Consider the following 21,119-nt stretch of genomic DNA (forward strand, 5'->3'; position numbering starts at 1 on the left):
CAGCCAGTGATGCCCATGTCCCACAAATGAATAAAACACATTGTCAACCACAGTGAAAAGCAGAGAAGTTACCCTCCAGAAACCTCCCCTTTAATTTCAGATACCTCTGTATTATGCCAGACTGGTTCAAATGGTAGCACTCTTGCCCTGGAGTCAAACGGTCCCACTAAAATTATACGTGTTATCCAATAATTAAAGGGAAGGTTACTTTGCTTATTAAATGGACCCCAGGTGCTGAAACCTCCTCCTCAAGCCACTCCACCTCGCTCCTCTCCTTTAAGAAGTTCCTTAGCAGCTATCTCTCTGACTAAGGTTGTGTGAACCTTCACTGTTTTACGAGATTGATAATTAGATAGATAGCACATCAAAAACCACAATCGTAGCAAGCACCACTAAAGGTGGATCAAGCTACCTGGGTGGAATGCAACACTGTTTCAAAAGCAACATTTCACAATAGCACAAATCATTTACTTTTTGTGGCCCATTTAAACTTGTAGTTATGAGATTTTTAAAAATTACAGTCACATTTACAGATCCCTTCTATAAACAAATTGATTTTATTCAAATCAGGCATTTAATATAATATATAATATAATACAATATAAAGCGCTTCCCAAACATTAATTTTATATAAAATAGCCCCATTGTTAAAACTTTATTAGTCAGGCTGTTGCTAAAAGTTACTCTTTCAGTGACTTCTCTTCCCCACATGACAAAGCCGCTTGCAAATAATATCCCCCAAGGAAATTTAAATTCAACGTTCCAGCATTTTTCAAAATATGTGGTGGGAAAAGAAATGGGTGGCACGGTGGCACAGTGGTTAGCACTGCTGCCTCACAGCGCCAGGGACCCAGGTTCAATTCTGGCATTGGTGCCTGCCGGTGTGGAGTCTGCACGTTCTCCCTGCGTCTGCGTGGGTTTCCTCCGGGTGCTCTGACTTCCTCCCACACTCCAAAGATATGCTGGTTAGGTGGATTGGGCGTGCTAAATTGTCCCTTAGCGTCAGGGAGACTTGCAGAGTAAATACATGGGGTTTCGGTAACAGGGCCTGGGTGGCATTGTTGTTGGTGCAGGCTCCATAGGCCGAATGGCTGCTTTCTGCACTGTAGGGATTCTATGATTTAAGAGAATGGGAAAGCTTTTGTCAAGGTTCATCTCGAGCAGCTCCCTATCTCAGGACTCTTGTGCTCCAAGGACTATCCAACATGATAGTCTTCAGTCAGTCTGAAGGGGAACACAGATCCCTAGAAACTATATAGAATTATAGGAGACTACAATCCTAACCGATTTAGTCTCTCCTCATATGACAGACCTGCCATTGCAGGAATCAGCCTGGTAAACCTTTGCTGTACTCCCTCAGTAGCAAGGACATCCTGCCTCAGATAAGGAGACCAAAACTGACCTTTTGTAGCAGGTCCATTGTAGCAAATGGACCTGATACAAAAAGAAACAAGATGGAACAGTGCCACCATAATGGAAACATAGAATCTCGAAGCAGGAGGAGGCCATTCAGCCCTTCGAGCCTGTTCTGCCATTCATTTTGATGATGGCTGATCATCAAATTCAATATCCTGATCCCCCCCTTCCCCCCATATCCCTTGATCCTTTTAGCCCCAAATGCTACATCGAATGTCTTCAGAAGTTTTGGCTTCAACTAGTTTCTGTGGCAGTGAATTCCAGGCATTCACTACCCTCTGAGTGAAGAAATTTCTCCTCACCTCAGTTCTAAAAAAGTTTACCCCTTATCCTCAAACTATGACTCCTAGTTCTGGACACCCCCACCATCGGGAGCACTCTTTCTGAATCTACCCCGTCTAACCCTGTTAGAATTTTATACGAGATCCCCTCTAACTCTTCTAAACTTCAAAGAATATAATCCTAACCAATTTAGTCTCTCCTCATGGCAGACCTGCCATCCCAGGAATCAGCCTGCTAAATCTTTGCTGTACTTCCTCAATAGCAAGGACATCCTGCCTCAGATAAGGAGACCAAAACTGACCACAATACTCCAGGTATGGCCTCACCTGCGTAACTTAATGAAAATGTAGTCTTTTTAAAAAAGTTGCAAGATGTTAATATAAAAGAGAAACCATTTAGAGCATAAAAACATGTCACACTCGCTGGTGTAAAAACCCAAACACATCGATGCTAAACCTTACAAGCATCTTTGAACTGTTTTTAAATAGTCAGCGCAGAATAGTTTTAAGATTGCATTTGTAACTACTTTTAAGAATTGTTTATGGCTAAATTGCTGCGGGAAAAGAACGTTTCACATTTCCAATTCTCAGGCAGAATCTCAAATTGGAACTGTTACTTCCTTGGCTTCTCTTTAGTCCTCGAATTTAGATAGGGACTAGTTGGATTTGCCGCTGCCTCCCGTGGAAACCAAGCTTTGCTGGAAGCAAGTCTCCTGACGTAATTTAAAAGTTACATAGCGTGTAGAACAAACTGTGTCCATACCAGTGGGTTAAATGGCATAGGAACTGTAGTCATTTGCTGTTTTGAATAATGTGTTTTCTTTAAAAGCCCATCACAACCCTTTGCAGTTTAGCTTCAGTACAAGGTCACAGTTTCAATTAAAGCTTCATGATTACAGTTCCGTTAGCTGTTTTGTTACATTTTTGAATGATAACAGGTGGTGGGGCTAGGACAGCCAAAGAGAATCAAGCTCACTGCAAGAGTCATTTGTTCAGATACAAAGTGAAAACATATTTAAGACCCAGTGTCTTAGAATCCCTACAGTACGGAAGGAGGCCATTCAGCCCATCAAGCCTGTACCGACCACAATCTCACCCAGGCCCTATTCCCATAATCCCACACATTTCCCCAAGCTAGTCTTCCTGACACTAGAGTCAATTTAGCATGGCCAATCAACCTAACGCACACATCTTTGGAGTGTGGGAGGAAACTGGAACACCTGGAGGAAACCCACGCAGACACGGGGAGAACGTGCAAGGAGCATCCGGAACAAGGTAGATGAACTTGGGGCGTGGATTGGTACTTGGGACTACGATGTTGTGGCCATTACGGAGACGTGGGTAGAACAAGGACAGGAATGGTTGTTGGACGTTCCGGGGTATAGATGTTTCACTAAGTGTAGGGAAGCTGGTAAAAGAGGTGGAGGAGTGGCATTGTTAATCAAGGATAGTTTAACGGCTGCGGAAAGGCACTTCGTGGGGGATCTGCACACTGAGGTAATATGGGCTGAAGTTAGAAATAGGAAAGGAGCGGTCACGTTGCTAGGAGTTTACTATAGGCCCCCAAATAGTAATAGAGATGTGGAGGAAGAAATTGCTAAGCAGATTATGGATATGTGTGGGGGTCACAGGGTAGTTGGCATGGGGGACTTTAACTTTCCAAATATTGATTGGAACCTTTGTAGGTCAAATAGTTTGGATGGGGCAGTTTTTGTGCAGTGTGTGCGGGAGGGTTTCCTGACACAATATGTGGATGGGCCGACTAGAGGTGAGGCCACATTGGATTTGGTACTGGGAAATGAACCGGGCCAAGTGTTAGATTTGGTTGTGGGAGAGCAATTTGGAGATAGTGACCACAATTCGGTGTCTTTTGTTATTGCAATGGAGAGGGATAGGGCCGTACGGCAGGGCAAGGTTTACAATTGGGGGAGGGGTAATTATGATGCGATTAGGCAAGAATTAGGGGGCATAAGTTGGGAACAGAAACTGTCAGAGAAAGGAACTAATGAAAAGTGGAACTTTTTCAAGGAACAAATACTGGATGTCCTTGATAGGTATGTTCCTGTCAGGCAGGGAGGAAATGGCCGAGTGAGGGAACCATGGTTCACAAAAGAGGTGGAATGTCTTGTGAAAAGGAAGAGGGAAGCTTATGTAGGGATGAGGAAACAAGGTTCAGATGGCTCGATTGAGGGTTACAAGTTAGCAAGGAATGAGCTGAAAAAGGGGCTTAGGAGAGCTAGGAGGGGACATGAGAAGTCCTTGGCGGGTCGGATCAAGGAAAACCCCAAGGCTTTTTAATCTTATGTGAGGAATAAAAGAATGACCAGGGTGAGGTTAGGGCCGGTCAAGGACAGTAGTGGGAACTTGTGTATGGAGTCAGTAGAGATAGGCGAGGTGATGAATGAATACTTTTCTTCAGTGTTCACCAAGGAGAGGGGCCATGTTTTTGAGGAAGAGAAGGTGTTACAGGCTAATAGGCTGGAGGAAATAGATGTTCGGAGGGAGGATGTCTTGGCAGTTTTGAATAAACTGAAGGTCGATAAGTCCCCTGGGCCTGATGAAATGTATCCTAGGATTCTGTGGGAGGCAAGGGATGAGATTGCAGAGCCTTTGGCGTTGATCTTTGGGTCCTCGCTGTCCACGGGGATGGTGCCAGAGGACTGGAGAATGGCGAATGTTGTTCCTCTGTTTAAGAAAGGGAATAGAAATGACCCTGGTAATTATAGACCGGTTAGTCTTACTTCGGTGGTTGGTAAATTGATGGAAAGGGTCCTTAGGGATGGGATTTACGACCATTTAGAAAGATGCGGATTAATCCGAGATAGTCAGCACGGATTCGTGAAGGGCAAGTCGTGCCTCACAAATTTGATAGAATTTTTTGAGGAGGTAACTAAGTGTGTTGATGAAGGTAGGGCAGTTGATGTCATATACATGGATTTTAGTAAGGCGTTTGATAAGGTCCCCCATGGTCGGCTTATGATGAAAGTGAGGAGGTGTGGGATAGAGGGAAAGTTGGCCGATTGGATAGGTAACTGGCTGTCTGACCGAAGACAGAGGGTGGTGGTCGATGGAAAATTTTCGGATTGGAGGCAGGTTGCTAGCGGTGTGCCGCAGGGATCAGTGCTTGGTCCTCTGCTCTTTGTGATTTTTATTAATGACTTAGAGGAGGGGGCTGAAGGGTGGATCAGTAAATTTGCTGATGACACCAAGATTGGTGGAGTAGTGGATGAGGTGGAGGGCTGTTGTCGGCTGCAAAGAGACATAGATAGGATGCAAAGCTGGGCTGAAAAATGGCAAATGGAGTTTAACCCTGATAAATGTGAGGTGATTCATTTTGGTAGGACTAATTTAAATGTGGATTACAGGGTCAAAGGTAGGGTTCTGAAGACTGTGGAGGAACAGAGAGATCTTGGGGTCCATATCCACAGATCTCTAAAGGTTGCCAGTCAAGTGGATAGAGCTGTGAAGAAGGCCTATAGTGTGTTAGCTTTTATTAACAGGGGGTTGGAGTTTAAGAGCCGTGGGGTTATGCTGCAACTGTACAGGACCTTGGTGAGACCACATTTGGAATATTGTGTGCAGTTCTGGTCACCTCACTATAAGAAGGATGTGGAAGCGCTGGAAAGAGTGCAGAGGAGATTTACCAGGATGCTGCCTGGTTTGGAGGGTAGGTCATATGAGGAAAGGTTGAGGGAGCTAGGGCTGTTCTCTCTGGAGCGGAGGAGGCTGAGGGGAGACTTAATAGAGGTGTATAAAATGATGAAGGGGATAGATAGAGTGAACGTTCAAAGACTATTTCCTCGGGTGGATGGAGCTATTACAAGGGGGCATAACTATAGGGTTCGTGGTGGGAGATACAGGACGGATATCAGAGGTAGGTTCTTTACGCAGAGAGTGGTTGGGGTGTGGAATGGACTGCCTGCAGTGATAGTGGAGTCAGACACTTTAGAAACATTTAAGCGGTTATTGGATAGGCACATGGAGCACACCAGGATGATAGGGAGTGGGATAGCTTGATCTTGGTTTCAGATAAAGCTCGGCACAACATCGTGGGCCGAAGGGCCTGTTCTGTGCTGTACTGTTCTATGTTCTATGTCCACACAGACAGACAGTGACCCGAGGCTGGATTTTAACACGGGTCCCTGGCGCAGTGAGACAGCAGTGCTAACCACTGTGCCACCGTGCTTTAGGCAAATTCTCAGCAATAAATAGCTGTTTAAAAAGTTGGGCAAATTAAATCTAAATTAATTTCTCAGGACTTCTCAAATACACAATGCTCAAAAACCATTCTGGATTAATTTTCCCACAAAAAAAAGGATTAAAACTGAAGGTAACTTGAAATGCAGCATCTTAAACAAGTTGCAATTATGGTTGAAAGAGGGTGACTTTTTTGACAAGAATTATTTAACACAACAGGGTTAATATTCAAAAGCTAGATGCTAAAATTGACAAGAGGGGAAAAGTGAAAAAATCTAACCTCTTCCCAATTCTATTCTTCTCAGCGATACAATTGTTGAGATTTTCTCTCCCCCGCCCCAGCAGAACCACACACCACAGGAGGCTATTCGCCCCTTTGCGTGCTGTGATAGCCCTTTTGTAAAAGCTGTTCTATTAGCTCCAACTCCTAAGCCCACCTCAGTTCCGCAATCCCCTCAAGATTCAGTCCCTTTGAAAAGTTGCTTATGATCTGGATCCCATCATTTTCAGATGACTACAAGTTTGCCATGTAAAAAAGACACAAATCATTTTGCCCTCCACCCATCCCCAATCATGGGGGCTATTTCTAACTTGATGTATTATTGTCACATGTATTGGGATATAGTGAAAAGTATTGTGCGCTGTACAGACAAAGCATACCGTTCCTAGAATACATAGGGGAGAAGGAAAGGAGAGGGTGCAGAATGTAGTGTTACAGTCACAGCTAGGGTGTAGAGAAAGATCAACTTAATACATGGTAAAGTCTGACGGCAGCAGGGAAGAAGCTGTTCTTTTGCCAATTAACCCATGTGTCCTTGGGATACATGATCCCAAACTTATTCAGTAGAGGGCAGTCTTAATCCAATCCTTTGGTAACAAAGCAAAGTGGGAAAGGAAAAGAAATGTGTTTTTTTTGGTGGGAGAAGGAGGGAAGGTGTTAGTGGTGGAAAAAAGTTTGATTGTTTTTGCAGATACACATTTACACAGTTACCTTGCTGGTCGTTGTATGTTTTTTGCAGACACATTTACATACACACACACACACACACACACACAGTACCTTACTGGTGACTATGTTTTTGCACACACACACTGGTGACTTTTTTTTGTAGACACATTTACACACACACACAGTTATCTTGCTGGTAGCTGTATGTTTTTTGCAGACACATTTACATACACACACCTTACTGCATATTCTTTTTGTAGACACAGTTACACACACACACACTGTTACCTTGCTAGTGACTGTATGTTTTTGCACACACACGACTATTTTTTGTAGACACATTTACACACACACACAGTTACCTTGCTGGTGGCTGTAGCGCTGGAGCCTTCCACCACTGGCACATTGGTGACCTGGACAGACAGGTAGTCATTGTCGATCAGCGGCCAGGCTCCTTCTACCTTGCAGGTCTGAAACTCGTCCCGAAACGTCCTGAGATGCGGGTCGCCAAACAAGCCACAGTGTGCAAACTCGGGCGGCTGCCCGCCCTCCTCCCGCAGCGAGTTGGCCTTGCTGCGGAAGCTGCAGAGCTCGGAGGCCGGGCTCCGCTCCGTGGCCGCCGGCTTGACCGGGGACGTGGGTCCCGTCTTGGAGCAGTTATGCTGCAGCATCAGGTCATTGATGCCCAGCACGGCCGAGTGGTAGACCAGGTTACCCCGGCAGTACTTGGCCGTCTTCTTGGTGCATTGCGAGTAAGCTCGCAGAGCGATGCAGAAATCTCCGCCGTTCCCTCCGCCAGCACCTCCGCCTCCTCCTCCCTCCGCTTCCTCCTGCAATCCAATCCCCGGAGAAGTGGCAGCCACAAACTCGGCGTTACATCTCTGGATCCTACACTGCTGGCAATGTACTGCGAGCAGCAAAGAGGAGTTAGCAAAAAGAAACATCTTAACTGGAGGTGGCAAAGTTTCAGAAACATTTTGTTTTTAAAAGTAAGATTTCTACAAACTTTAAACTCCCCCTTTCAAATACTCCTACAAACTTTAAACCCTCTTAAATACTCCTACAAACTTTAAACCCTTTTAATTACTCCTACAAACTTTAAACCCTTTATAAATATTCCTACAAACTTTAATTCTGCAAACTTCAAACTCCTTTTTCAAAGATTTCTACTAACTACAAATTCATTTTTAAAAAGATTTCTACAAACTTCAAACTCCTCGCGAAAGATTTCAACAAACCTTTTTTTAAAAAAGATTTCTACAAACACATTTAACATCTACTAACTCCAAGCTCCTAAAACAAAAAGAGCTTCCACAAATTAAGCATGTTTTAAAAGATTTTTCCAAACCCCAACTAGAAATCCACAACTTCCCAACTCTTTGAAACTTCTGCAGGTTTTGTTACTTTTGAGAAGCCTGCAGATTTTAGGGGACTTTTTAAAAAAAACAAGTTTTGCCAATGAGCTGCAAGTCGTTTCCCAGTAAAGTCCTCTAACTTTTGTTTTAATTCGCGCGACAAGAGAGAGAAAACAAAGTTTTCTTTTCGTAGTTTTACCTGAATTCAGACACAAGGAGTAAATGAGCATGGTGAAAAAAGACGAGAAGAGTTTTTTAACCAAAGGGTGGCGGTTTCCTTTCCCCATACCAAGCCATCCAGCGCAGCTTGAGTCTGTCGACCGCTTGGCAAAGTGAACGGCGCCCGTTCTGTGAAGAAGAAAAGTTCAAGAATGTCAGCCCCAACCTGTCGCTCAAAGGGCCCGGGACAACCCCCAACCTGCAGGGCCTGCCTGACAGACACCCTGCCCAGCAAATCACAGAGGGCAGGGAACCCCACCGTTAAAGGGGAGGGCCAGGACATTTCAAACTGTGGGAGGACAGAAAAGAAAAGCAATGCTTCTCTCGGCTTAATCACTCCAAGTTTAAGATTGCTTGAAAAGTGTAATGGTCCCTGCACTTTGGGGCGGCACAGTGGTTAGCACTGCTGCCTCACAGCGCCCGGTGACCCATGTTCGATCCCCGGCTTGGGTCACTGTCTGTGCAGAGTTTGCACGTTCTCCCTGTGTCTGCGTGGGTTTCCTCCGGGTGCTCCGGTTTCCTCCCATGGTCCGAAAGATGTGCTGGTTACAGTGCATTGACCATGCTAAATTCTCCCTCTGTGTACCCAAATAGGCGCCGGTGTATGGTGACTAGGGGTTTTTACAGTAGCTTCATTGCAGTGTTGATATAAGCCTACTTGCGACTGATAAATAAACTTTTTAACCTTAACTTTACTCGTTCATAATACAGTCCAAAGATGTGCAACAGTCCAAAGATGTGCAGGTTAGGTGGATTGGCCAAGCTAAAGTGTCCATTAGTGTGCCAGTTTAAATTTAGTTTATTTATTAGTGTCACAAGTAGTTTTACATTAACACTGCAATGAAGTTACTGTGAAAATCCCCTACTCGCCATACTCTGGCACCCGTTTGGGTACATTGAGGGAAATTTAGCATGGCCAATGCACCTAATCAGCGCATCTTTCGTACTGTGGGAGGAAACCGGAGCACCCAGAGGAAACCCACACAGACATGGGGAGAATGTGCAGACTCCACACAGACAGTGACCCAAACCAGGAATCGAACCCAGGTCCCTGGCACTGTGAGGCAGCAGTGATAACTACTGTGCCACCATGCCACCCAGGGTGTATAGGTTAGCGGAATAGTGGGATAAATATGTCGGGCTATGGGGATAGTGCCTGGGTGGGATGCTCTCTTGGAGAGTCGGTGTAGACTCAATGGGCTGAATGGCCTCCTTAGGCACTGTGGGGATTTTATGATCTGTAGACAAAGAGGTGTCCAAGGCTAGGGACACAATGACAATTAAGCTTTTCGACAATCTCTAATAATAAAAATGTGACCTTTTTTTATCCTAGAATAGATAAATTATTAGAGATTAGTTTAAAATGTGAAGTTTTTTTGTAGACATACAATGGGCAGCATGATGGCACAGTGGTCAGCACTGCTACCCCACGGCGCCAGGGACCTGGGTTCCTTTGCCGGCCTTGGGTCACTGTTTGTGTGTAGTCTGCATGTTCTCCCCATGTCTGCTTAAACATTCATAGTTTTTAAAAGCAAGAAAACTAGCTAAAAATGGACTTGATGAAAACCACAAAACATGATCCCTGCTGCCATCAGACTTTTGAATGGACCTACCTCGCACTAAGTTGATCTTTCTCTGCACCCTAACTATGACTGTCACACTACATGCTGCACCCTCTCCTTTCCTTCTCTATAAATGGTATACTTTGTCTGTACAGTGTGCAAGAACAATGCTTTTCACTCTATACTAATACATGTGACTCCAAAGATGCACGGGTTAGGTGGATTAGCCATGCTAAATTGCCCCTTAGCATCAGGGTGACTAGCAAGGGAAAATGCATGGGGTCATGGGGATAGGGCCTGGGTGGGATTGTGGTTGATGCCACATGGCCTCCTTCTGCACTGTAGGATTCTTTGATTTGATTTGATTTATTATTGTCACATGTATTAACATAAAATGAAAAGTATTGTTTCTTGCGTGCTATACAGACAAAGCATACCATTCATAGAGAAGGAAAGGAGAGAGTGCAGAATGTAGTGTTACAGTCATAGCTAGGGTGTAGAGAAAGATCAACTTAATGCAAGTGATACTAGGATTCTCTGAATAATAGAATCATAGAATCCTACAGTGCAGAAGGAATAAATCAAATCAAAAACAAAAATATATGATAAATACAAAATGTCATTATTTCCCCAAATATTTTATAATAATGTAATGTTGGGTTTAATGTTTTTGCGACGGTCAAGAATGTTTTTTTGCTTAACTTTGCAAGGGTTTTGTTGGGACGCCCCTTTAAGTGCTTTGAGTGGGAGTCTGGCTCCGATGTGAAGTGGGGCGGGGACTGGGGATGGCTCCAACACTTGAGGCTCTGGCTCAGGGAGCTGAGACCTTTCTTTTCCTCCTTGCACAGACTCCGCCTCGCAGCCACAACTCTCACCCTTCAACAGCTTTTCATAAGAGCCCATTGGGTGCAATCAACACCACCTTCGAGTATTTTACAAGCGCACACAACCCCCGCGAACGCCTTATCGGGACTAGGATCAGACAAGGATGGTTGTTGGGTGAGAGGCGATCATCGCAGCAATTGTGTCTTCAAAGGCACTGGGAGCCTCCGAGGTGTAAAAGTTTGCCAGGCTTTGAGAGGCGGGCCTTGGAGCAAACTTTGCATGTCTCTATTTTCAATGAGAGACCTTTTTTTAAAGGAGGGATGCAACCCTTTTAGATACTTACAAACCATATCACCATGAAATAAATAATAAAGCGATTCCAATTCTGTTGAAATCATTGGATTGTCTGGCCTGTTTTTTTTCATGCTCTCTAGTGTTACTCAGACCCTGGCATATGCAAATCCTGTGGAAATCACAATCCCTACAGTGCAGAAGGAGGCCATTTGGCCCATCGAGCCTGCACTGACAACAATCCCACCCAGGCCCTATCCCCCTGAGCCCACATATTTACCCTGCTGGTCACCCTGGGGAAATAATGATATTTTGTATTTATCATATATATTCATCATATTTGTATTCTATGGTCTATGACTTATCATATCTTGTGGTTTTCTTCTAGTCCATTTTCAGCTAGTGTTTTTAAAAAGTTTAAGGATTATTTATTAGTGTCACAAGTAGGCTTACATTAACACTGCAATGATGTTACTGTGAAAATGACAACCTAACCTGCACATCTTTGGAATGTGGGAGGAAACCGGAGCACCCGGAGGAAACCCTCCCTCAGTGTACCCGAACAGGTGCCAGAGTGTGACGACTAGGGGATTTTCACAGTGTTTCTGCAGTGTTAATGTAAGCCTACTTGTGACACTAATAAAATATGCTTTAAATCCCACGCAGACGTGGGGAGAACGTGCAGACTCCGCACAGACAGTGACCCGAGGCCGGAATTGAACCTGGGTCTCTGGCACTGTGAGGCAGCAGTGCTAACCATTGCCTGCACTGTTTATTTGGGTTACATTGTCTGCCAATTTGGATTCAACCCCAACACACACACACACACACACAAAACCAATAGAAAATATCCTGCCTCACTGCACTTCCAATTTTGAAACTATTGCACAGCTGCAGAATATGTCCACCATTTGCATCAACAGTCGATTGCATTTATATAGCACCTTTAACATTGTAAAATGCCCTAAGGCACTTCCCAATGTGGCAGGGTGTAATGAACCATTGAAGGTAAAGAAAGGGCTGGCTCTAATTTTTAGTCTATTTCCTTTAGAGTCCCTAGCCAGTAGAAATGGTGTCACTCTAGCTCAGAATCAGAGAATTGTTACACTGCAGAAGGAGGCTATTTGGCCCACCGTGTCTGTACCATGCATCATGGCTTAGTGCCATTCCCTGCCTTTTCCCCCTACCCCTGCACATTGTTTCTATTCAAGTAATCATCTAATGCCTTCTTGAATGCCTCAATTGAACCTCCCTCCGTCTCAATTTCAGGCAGCGCATTCCAGACCCAAAACACTCGTTGTGTGAAAACGATTTTTCTCACATCACAGATGCTTCTTTTGCAAATCACTTTAAATCTGTGCCCTCTCGTTCTTGATCCCTTTACGAGTGGGAACAGTTTCTCCCTATCTACCCTGTCCAGCCCCCTCATGATTTTGAACAAAAGCAGGGATGTACTTCTGAGGCTTTACAAAGCACTGGTTAGGCCCCATTTGGAGTACTGTGAGCAATTTTGGGCCCCACACCTCAGGAAGGACATACTGGCACTGGAGCGGGTCCAGCGGAGATTCACACGGATGATCCCAGGAATGGTAGGCCTGACATACGATGAACGTCTGAGGATCGTGGGATTATATTCATTGGAGTTTAGGAGGTTGAGGGGAGATCTGATAGAAACTTACAAGATAATGAACGGCTTAGATAGGATGGACGTAGGGAAGTTGTTTCCATTAACAGGGGAGACTAGGACGCGGGGGCACAGCCTTAGAATAAAAGGGAGTCACTTTAGAACAGAGATGAGGAGAAATTTCTTCAGCCAGAGAGTGGTGGGTCTGTGGAATTCATTGCCACAGAGGGCTGTGGAGGCCGAGACGTTGAGCGTCTTCAAGACAGAAATTGATAAATTCTTGATTTCTCGAGGAATTAAGGGCTATGGGGAGAGAGCGGGTAAATGGAGTTGAAATCAACCATGATTGAATGGTGGAGTGGACTCGATGGGCCGAATGGCCTTACTTCCGCTCCTATGTCTTATGGTCTTATGGTCTTATCAAATCTCTTCTTTGCCTTCTTCTCTCCAAGGAGAACAGTCCCAACCTCTCCAATCTCTCCTCACAACTCAAGTTTCTCATCGCTGGAACCAATCTTGTAAACCTCTTCTGCACTCTCTCCAATGAGTTCACATCCTCCCTATAGTGTGGCACCCAGAACTGTACACAATACTCCATCTGACCATGAATCTATCCTAATTGTTCCCTAAATAGTTTGAAAACTTTGATCAAGTCACCTCTTAACTTTGTAACTTCCCAGGGATTACAACCCTAGTTTTGTAATCTCTCCTCATAATTTGATCCCTGAGTCCTGGGCGGCATGGTGGCACAGTAGTTAGCACTGCTGCCTCACAGCGCCAGGGACCCGAGTTTGATTCTGGTCTTGGGTGACTGTGTGACAAATGGATACAAAATTGGCTTGATGACAGAAGACAGAGGATTGTTGCAGAGGGTTGTTTTTCAAACTGGAGGTCTGTGACCAGCGGTGTGCCTCCAGGATCGGTGCTGGGTCCACTGTTATTTGTCATTTATACTAATGATTTGGATTTAATAGGCATGGTTAGTAAGTTTGCAGATGACACCAAGATTGGTGGCATAGTGGACAGTGAAGAAGATTATTTAGGATTGCAACAGGATCTTGATCAATTGGGCCAGTGGGCTGACGAATGGCAGATGGAGTTTAATTTAGATAAACGCGATGTGATACATTTTGGTAGATCAAAACAGAGCAGGACTTACTCAGTTAATGGTAGGCTGTTGGGGAGAGTTATAGAACAAAGAGATCTAGGGGTACAGGTTCATAGCTCCTTGAAAGTGGAGTCACAGGTGGACAGAGTGGTGAAGAAGGCATTCGGCATGCTTGGTTTCATTGATCAGAACATTAGATACAGGTGTTGGGACGTATTTTGAAGTTGTACAAGACATTGATAAGGCCACACTTGGAATACTGTGTACAGTTCTGGTCACCCTATTATAGAAAGGATATTATTAAACTAGAAAGAGTTCAGAAAAGATTCACTAGGATGCTACCGGGACTTGATGGTTTGAATTATAAAGAGAGGCTGGATAGACTGGGACTTTTTTCTCTGGAGTGTAGAAGGCTGAGGGGTGATCTTATAGAGGTCTATAAAATAATGAGGGGCATAGATCAGCTAGATAGTCAATATCTTTTCCCAAAGGTAGGGGAGTCTAAACTAGAGGGCATAGGTTTAAGGTGAGAGGGGAGAGATACAAAAGTGTCCAGAGGGGCAATTGTTTCACACAGAGGGTGGTGAGTGTCTGGAACAAGCTGCCAGAGGTAGTAGTAGAGGCAGGTACAATTTTGGCTTTTAAAAAGCGTTTAGACAGTTACATGGGTAAGATGGGTATAGAGAGATATGGGCCAAATGCAGGGAGTTTGGACTAGGTTAGGGGTTAAAAAAAGGGGCAGCATGGACAAGTTGGGCCAAAGAGCCTGTTTCCATGCTGTAAACCTCTATGAATCTATGTGTAGAGTTTGCATGTTCTCTCTGTGTCTGTGTGGGTTTCCTCCGGGTGCTCCAGTTTCCTTCCACAGTCCAAAGATGTGCAGGTTAGGTGGATTGGCCATGCTAAATTGTCCCTTAGTGTCAGGGGATTAGCAGAGTTGAAAGGTGGGGTTACGGGGCTAGGGCCTGGGTGAGATTGTTGTCAGTGCAGGCTTAATGGGTCGAATGGCCTCTTTCTGAGGGATTCTATAATCATTCAGGTAAATTTATATTGCGCGCCCACCGCACTATACCTTTCTAAGGTGGTGGTGCCCTGAACTGTTCACAATGCCCTAGATATGATCTAACCTTTCAGGAATGAAGGGTGGTAGAAGTTTCCAATTGATGTTGGATCAATTTTAAGTTCTAAAACTGAAATCGATAGACCGTTGTCATCCAAAGGTATTCGGAGATGTGGGGCAAAGGCAGATGTATGGAGCTAGGCTGCTGATCAACCACATTGTCAATGAATGGCAGACAGGCTTAAGGGTCTGAATAGCTTACGCCTGTTGCCATATTCCTATCACCCGCGATCACTCCTCCAGACATCAGCTAAAGAGTGCCCAGTGCTGTTTTGGACAGAAGATTCAACGAGATGCAGTGAAGGGGAAAAAACGAGTTGGCTGACAGAATTTTCAAGAGCCAACCCAAATATTCTTAATATGGAGATGAAGAATGCTCATAGAATCCGCTACAGTGTAGAAGGAGGTCATTGGGTCTGCACTGACCCTCCGACAGTGTGTCGCACTCAGGTCCCACCCCTGGAACCCCACATATTTTCATTGCTAATCCACACATAGGGGCAATTTATGGCCAATTAACCTAACTTGCACATCTTTCAGACTGTGGGAGGAAACTGGAGCACCCATATGAAACCTACGCAGACATGGAGAGAACGTGCAAACTCCACACAGACAGTGGGGTGGCACAGTGGCACAGTGGGTTAGCACTGCTGCCTCACAGCTCCAGGGACCTGGGATCAATTCCTGGCTTTATCGCTGTCTGTGTGAAGTCTCCACGTTCTCCCCGTGTCTGCGTGGGTTTCCTCTGGGTGCTCCGGTTTCCTCCTACAGTCCAAAGATGTGCAGGTTAGGTTGATTGGTCTTGCTAAATTGCCCTTTAGTGTCCCGGGATGCGTAGGTTAGAGGGATTAGCGGGATAAATGTCTGGGGTTGTGGGGATAGGGCTTGGGGTGGGATTGTTGTCGGTGCAGACTCAATGAGCCGAATGGCCTCTTTCTGCACTGTAGAGTATCTATGATTCTATGATTCAGTCACCAAGGCCGGAATTGAATCTGGGTCCCTGGCGCTGCGAGGCAGCAGCGCTAACCACTGTGCCACTGTGTTGCTGACGCAGTGGCAGTTGTAACTATTCAGTGATTCCACATTTGATCTGTGCCTTAACTTCAACTGTCCGCCCTTGATTCCGTGAGACTTTGCAAAAGTGAAAGTGACTTCTTTCTTTGCTCCGTTCAATATGGATTAATCCAAATGTCACTTGCTTATCCTGACAAAAGAAAATGCTTTGTAGAATAAAAGCGAACAGTTGTGGTGTTAAGATATGTTGCAAGTGAAGCAGACTGCAGCAAGTGTGGTGTAAAAATTCAGATGTTGCCTGTGGAAGTATTTGCTCAGATTCCTTCGTTCCCCTATAGGAGTGGATTACACAGTGTGCATAGGGGTTATAGGGGCTGCAGTGGAAAGGATTGTGCACCATTTACAATTTGCTACCTAAAGCCCTGGGGGGTGGGCCCTTGTATCACGAGTCATTAACTGGCCACAAAAGAGAAAACAGTTTATTTAATAAGCATGGGGTGGGGGTGGAGGGGAGGTACTGGTTCCTGCACAGTTGGATTGAGAAATGCACCTGATGTGTGTCATGTTAATCGTAGACTATATGACCAGCTCCACATATTGGAAAGCGACATATTGGCTTACTCCTTAGCAAAGAGCCTGAGGCTGCATTTTTATTCTATTTATTTATTAGTCACAAGTAAGGCGAATACTGCAATGAAGTTACTGTGAAATTCCCCTAGTCGCCACACTCCGGCGCCTGTTCGGGTCAACGCACCTAACCAGCACATCTTTCGGACTGTGGGAGGACACTGGAGCACCCGGAGGAAACCCACGCAGACACAGGGGGGAGGACGTGCAGACTTCGCGCAGACAGTGACCCAAGCCGGGAATCCAACCCAGGTTCCAGGACCCAGGTCCCTGGCGCAGTGAGGCAGCAGTGCTAACCACTGTGCCACCGTGCCACCCAAATCAATATGGGGATCGATCCCACTATACCTCACATGCAAAGCGAGCGCTCTACCATCTGAGCTAATTCCCCCGTGGCATCTCATGGAAGAACAAATCCCTGTTGCTGAACGTGCCGTCTTGAAATCAGTAATTAGGGTAAAACTTCCCCCTTAGAGTTGGGATTATGAATTAAAGGGCACGGTTTTCTCCTGCTCGCCTGACTACTCACATCTTCCCCTTATCATAATGAAACCAACCACTGAGAAAAATTGGGCCCTTAACCGCAAATAAAAAATGTGTAGATTTATGGACATTACTCTTTAAATTAAATTGAAGTCTTTTAGATATTCAATTACCTTTTTTTTAAAAAAGCATTAAATAAAAGGTTTGATTATGTTAAGGGGAGGGACTGTCACAGAGATTTGTTTTTATGAGTTTGGAACAAACAGCCACTGTAGGCCAAACAAAAGAGATTCTGTCTCTTTAAACCTCTCGACAGCCATCTGCTGAAGGCCGTAAAGCACAGATGTTCTAGAGCAATGCAGAAATGTCACTGGCCTCCGAAAAGTGGTCACTTCCAATTGTTTAACCCTTTGGTTGGCCGTGATAATGATCACGCCGCCACTCTCTTTCATTCCCTCTGTCGGAATGACTGCCCTATTTTTGACCATGATTTGGGTCACTTCCTGCTCCCTTTTCACCTTCTTCTCAGGTAAAGTCCCCCTCCCCGAGACCTCCAGTCACATAAAAGGTGTCAGATACAAATGGAAGGTGCTGCCATCTCTATTAGCGGAAAAGGACTGGTCATTGATAAAGAGCCTTTCCTTACCTTCTGACTTCTCAAACGGCTTCAGAAGAAATGAATTACTTCTTTTGCCCGCCGTTACCGTTTTGTGGGCAGATGTGACGGTGCACAGGAAGATCCCACAATCAATAAGCAAAAAGGAAAAACATACATATCTCTAGCACCATTCATGACCTGAGGACATCCCAAAGGACAGTGGAACCAGTGAAGCACTTGTGAAGTGTGGTCCCTGTTGTAATGTAGGAAGCGCAACAGCCAATGTGTGCACAGCAAGATCCCACAAGCAGCCATGCAACACTGACCAGATAACCTGTTTTGATGATGATGGTTAAAGTGTAAATATTAGAATATTGGTCAGGACAATGGGGAAATCTCCCTGGTTCATCTTCAAAACAGTGCCGTGGGATCTTTCTGAGACGGCTGGTGGGGCCCTCAGTTTAACTTCTCATCCAAAAAAAACAGTCCTCCAAAAGTCCATCATCAAAGTGTCAGCTTGGATCATAGAGCTCACGTTGTTTGAGTGAGATGTGACAACACCAGTATTACCCACTGAGCCACAGCAAGGAAGTGGCCGGTCGGTATGCTTTGATAGTGTTAGTTGAGAGATAACTTGTGATCAGGATGTCAGGAGATCTCAGCTGCTGCCCTGGGGAGGCGATGTCCGAGTGGTATTATCGCGGCATGTTGGCACAGTGGTTAGCACTGCTGCCTCACAACGCCAGGGGTCCAGGTTCGATTCCCGGCTTGGGTCACTGTCTGTGCACGTTCTCCCCGTGTCTGCGAGGGTTTCCTCCGGGTGCTCCGGTTTCCTCCCACAGCCTGAAAGATGTGCGGGTTATGGTGCATTGGCTGTGCTGAATTCTCCCTCAGTGTACCCGAACAGGCGCCGGAGTGTGGCGACTAGGGGATTTTCACAGTAACTTCATTGCGTTGTTAATGTAAGCCTACTTGTGACACTAATAAATAAACTTTCAAAAAAAAATCCAGAAACTCAACTAATGTTCCGGGTTCGAAACCTGCTATGTCAGAAGGTGGAATTTACATTCAATGAAAAAAATTTCTGGAATTAAGAATCTAATGATGACCATGAAACCATTGTCGATTGTTGAAAAAACCCATCTGGTTCCTTTAGGGAAAGAAATCTGCCACCCTTTCCTGGTCTGGCCTACATGTGACTCCAGAGCCACAGTGATGTGGTTGGCTCTCAACTGCCCTCCAAGGGCAACTTAGAAATCATAGAAACCCTACAGTACAGAAAGAGGCCATTCGGCCCATCGAGTCTGCACCGACCACAATCCCACCCAGGCCCTACCCCCATATCCCTACATATTTCCCACTAATCCCTCTAACCTACACATCGCAGGACACTCGGGGCAATTTTTAGCATAGCCAATCAACCTAACCCGCACATCTTTGGACTGTGGGAGGAAACCGGAGACCCGGAGGAAACCCATGCAGACACGAGGAGAATGTGCAAACTCCACACAGACAGTGACCCAAGTCGGGAATCGAACCCAGGTCCCTGGAGCTGTGAAGCAGCAGTGCTAACCACTGTGCTACCGTGCCGCCCAAGAACATCAATTTACCAGGAGTGGGGTTTGAACCCAGTTGAGCATATATCTATTGCATCTTAAGTCCAACGCCTTAACCACTAGGCCATCCTGGTACCAGGGATGGGCAATAAATGCTGGCCAGCCAGCGATGCCCATATCCCATGAATGAATAAAAAAAATAACTCACTGATTACAATTTAATAGGGATTTGCTGGAATGGCACCAGGGCTGTGAAGCTTCGGGTACGTGGTTGGACAAGTGAAACTTGGATTGTCCTCCTTGGAGAAAAAAAAATTAAGAGATTTAATGAAGGAGTTCAAAATCATGGGAGTTTTGATGGAATAACAGGAGTTGTTTCCAATGGTAGAATGGTTGGGAACCGGAGTACATGGTAAAAGCAATTGGGAGAAAACCAAATGCAAAATGAGCCATATGAATACTGTGGCTACAAGAGCAGGTCAGGGCCAAGGAATCCTGCAGTGAGTAACTCACCTCCTGACTCCCCAGAGCCTGTCCACTATCTACAAGGCACAAGTCAGGAGTGTGATGGAATGCTCTCCACTTGCCTGGATGAGTATAGCTCAAACAACACTCAAGAACCTCAAAACCATCCGGGACAAAGCAGCCACTCGACCGGCACCCCATCCACAAACATTCACTTCCTCAACCACTGATGCACAGGGGCAGCCGTGTGTACCATCTACAAGATGCAATTCAGGAAGTCTCCAAGACATCTGAGACAGTACCTTCCAAACCCAACTCCATTACCATCTAGAAGGACAAGGGAAGCAGACGCATGGGAACGCCACCACCTGGAAGTTCCCCTCCGAGCCACTCACTATCCAGACTTGGAAATGTATTGCCATTCCTTCAGTGTCACTGCGTTCTTCCTGAACAGCACTGTGGATGTACCTACACCACGTGGATTGCAACGGTTCAAGATGGCAGCTCACCATCACCTTCTAAAAGGCAATTAGGGATGGGCAATAAATACTGGCATAGCCAGCAATGCCAACAACCTATAAAATCATGTTTTTTACTCAGTGAATTGTTAAGATCTGGAATGGTCTGTCTGAGAGGGTGGTGGAAGCAGATTCAATAATAACTTCCAAAAAGGAATTGGATAAAAACTTGAAGGGGAACATTTTTCAGGGCCAAGGATAGGATAGTGGGACTAAGAGCATGAATCTTTTGAAGAACTGTCACGGGCACAATGGGCTGTATGGCCTCTCCATGGTGCTATTATTCTACAATTCTAGCAGATCAGCCTCCCTTGTTGGGAATGTAAGGAGTCACTTTGGGAAGGTTCCATTGTGGGCTGGGTCTTAGATGTAGCACCAAAGCCCTGGTTCTCCACGCTTCACTCACTGCCCACAGGGGTGCCAGTGGTATTGGGATATATTCGGAATCTGATAGCAGCTAGGGCGGTTAGAATGGTGTGTGCATGTCTTATCTTCCCCTCGACTCTACAGCGTGCGATGAAGCCCTCCATGGGACTATGCACCCTGCATCTTTGAAGAAGCCAGGCTCAGGAGACAAGGCCGGAAACTCAGGGCCAAGTTGGGATGCAGAGAAATGGGTGGCACAGTGGTTAGCACTGCTGCCTCACAGCGCCAGGGACCCGGGTTCGGTTCCCGGCTTGGGTCGCTGTGCGGAGTCTGCACTTTCTGCCCATGGGTTTCACCCCACAGTCCGAACGACGTGCTGGTTAGGGTGCACTGGCCATGCTAAATCCTTCCTCAGTGTACCCGAACAGGCACCAGAGTGTGGCGACTAGGGGATTTTCACAGTAACTTCATAGCAGTGTGAATGTAAGCCTTCCTTGTGACTAATAAATTAGATCCTTGTATTAGAAAAGTTGATGAGTAAGAAA

General features: G+C 45.5%; 1 protein-coding gene across 2 annotated transcripts in view; it reads right to left on the reverse strand.

The window, feature by feature from the left end:
• Positions 1-21,119, reverse strand: part of LOC144479679 (repulsive guidance molecule A-like) — a 123,100-nt gene that overhangs the window by 24,408 nt on the left and 77,573 nt on the right. For both annotated transcript variants that reach the window (XM_078198693.1, XM_078198694.1), the window contains 2 exons: positions 8,398-8,546; positions 7,206-7,750 (listed from right to left, as the gene is read on the reverse strand). In XM_078198693.1, coding sequence (XP_078054819.1) covers positions 7,206-7,750; positions 8,398-8,546 — 694 coding nt within the window. The remainder of the gene's footprint in view (positions 1-7,205; positions 7,751-8,397; positions 8,547-21,119) is intronic.

Source organism: Mustelus asterias, chromosome 26 (assembly GCF_964213995.1).
Source record: "Mustelus asterias chromosome 26, sMusAst1.hap1.1, whole genome shotgun sequence".
Lineage (NCBI taxonomy): Eukaryota > Metazoa > Chordata > Chondrichthyes > Carcharhiniformes > Triakidae > Mustelus > Mustelus asterias.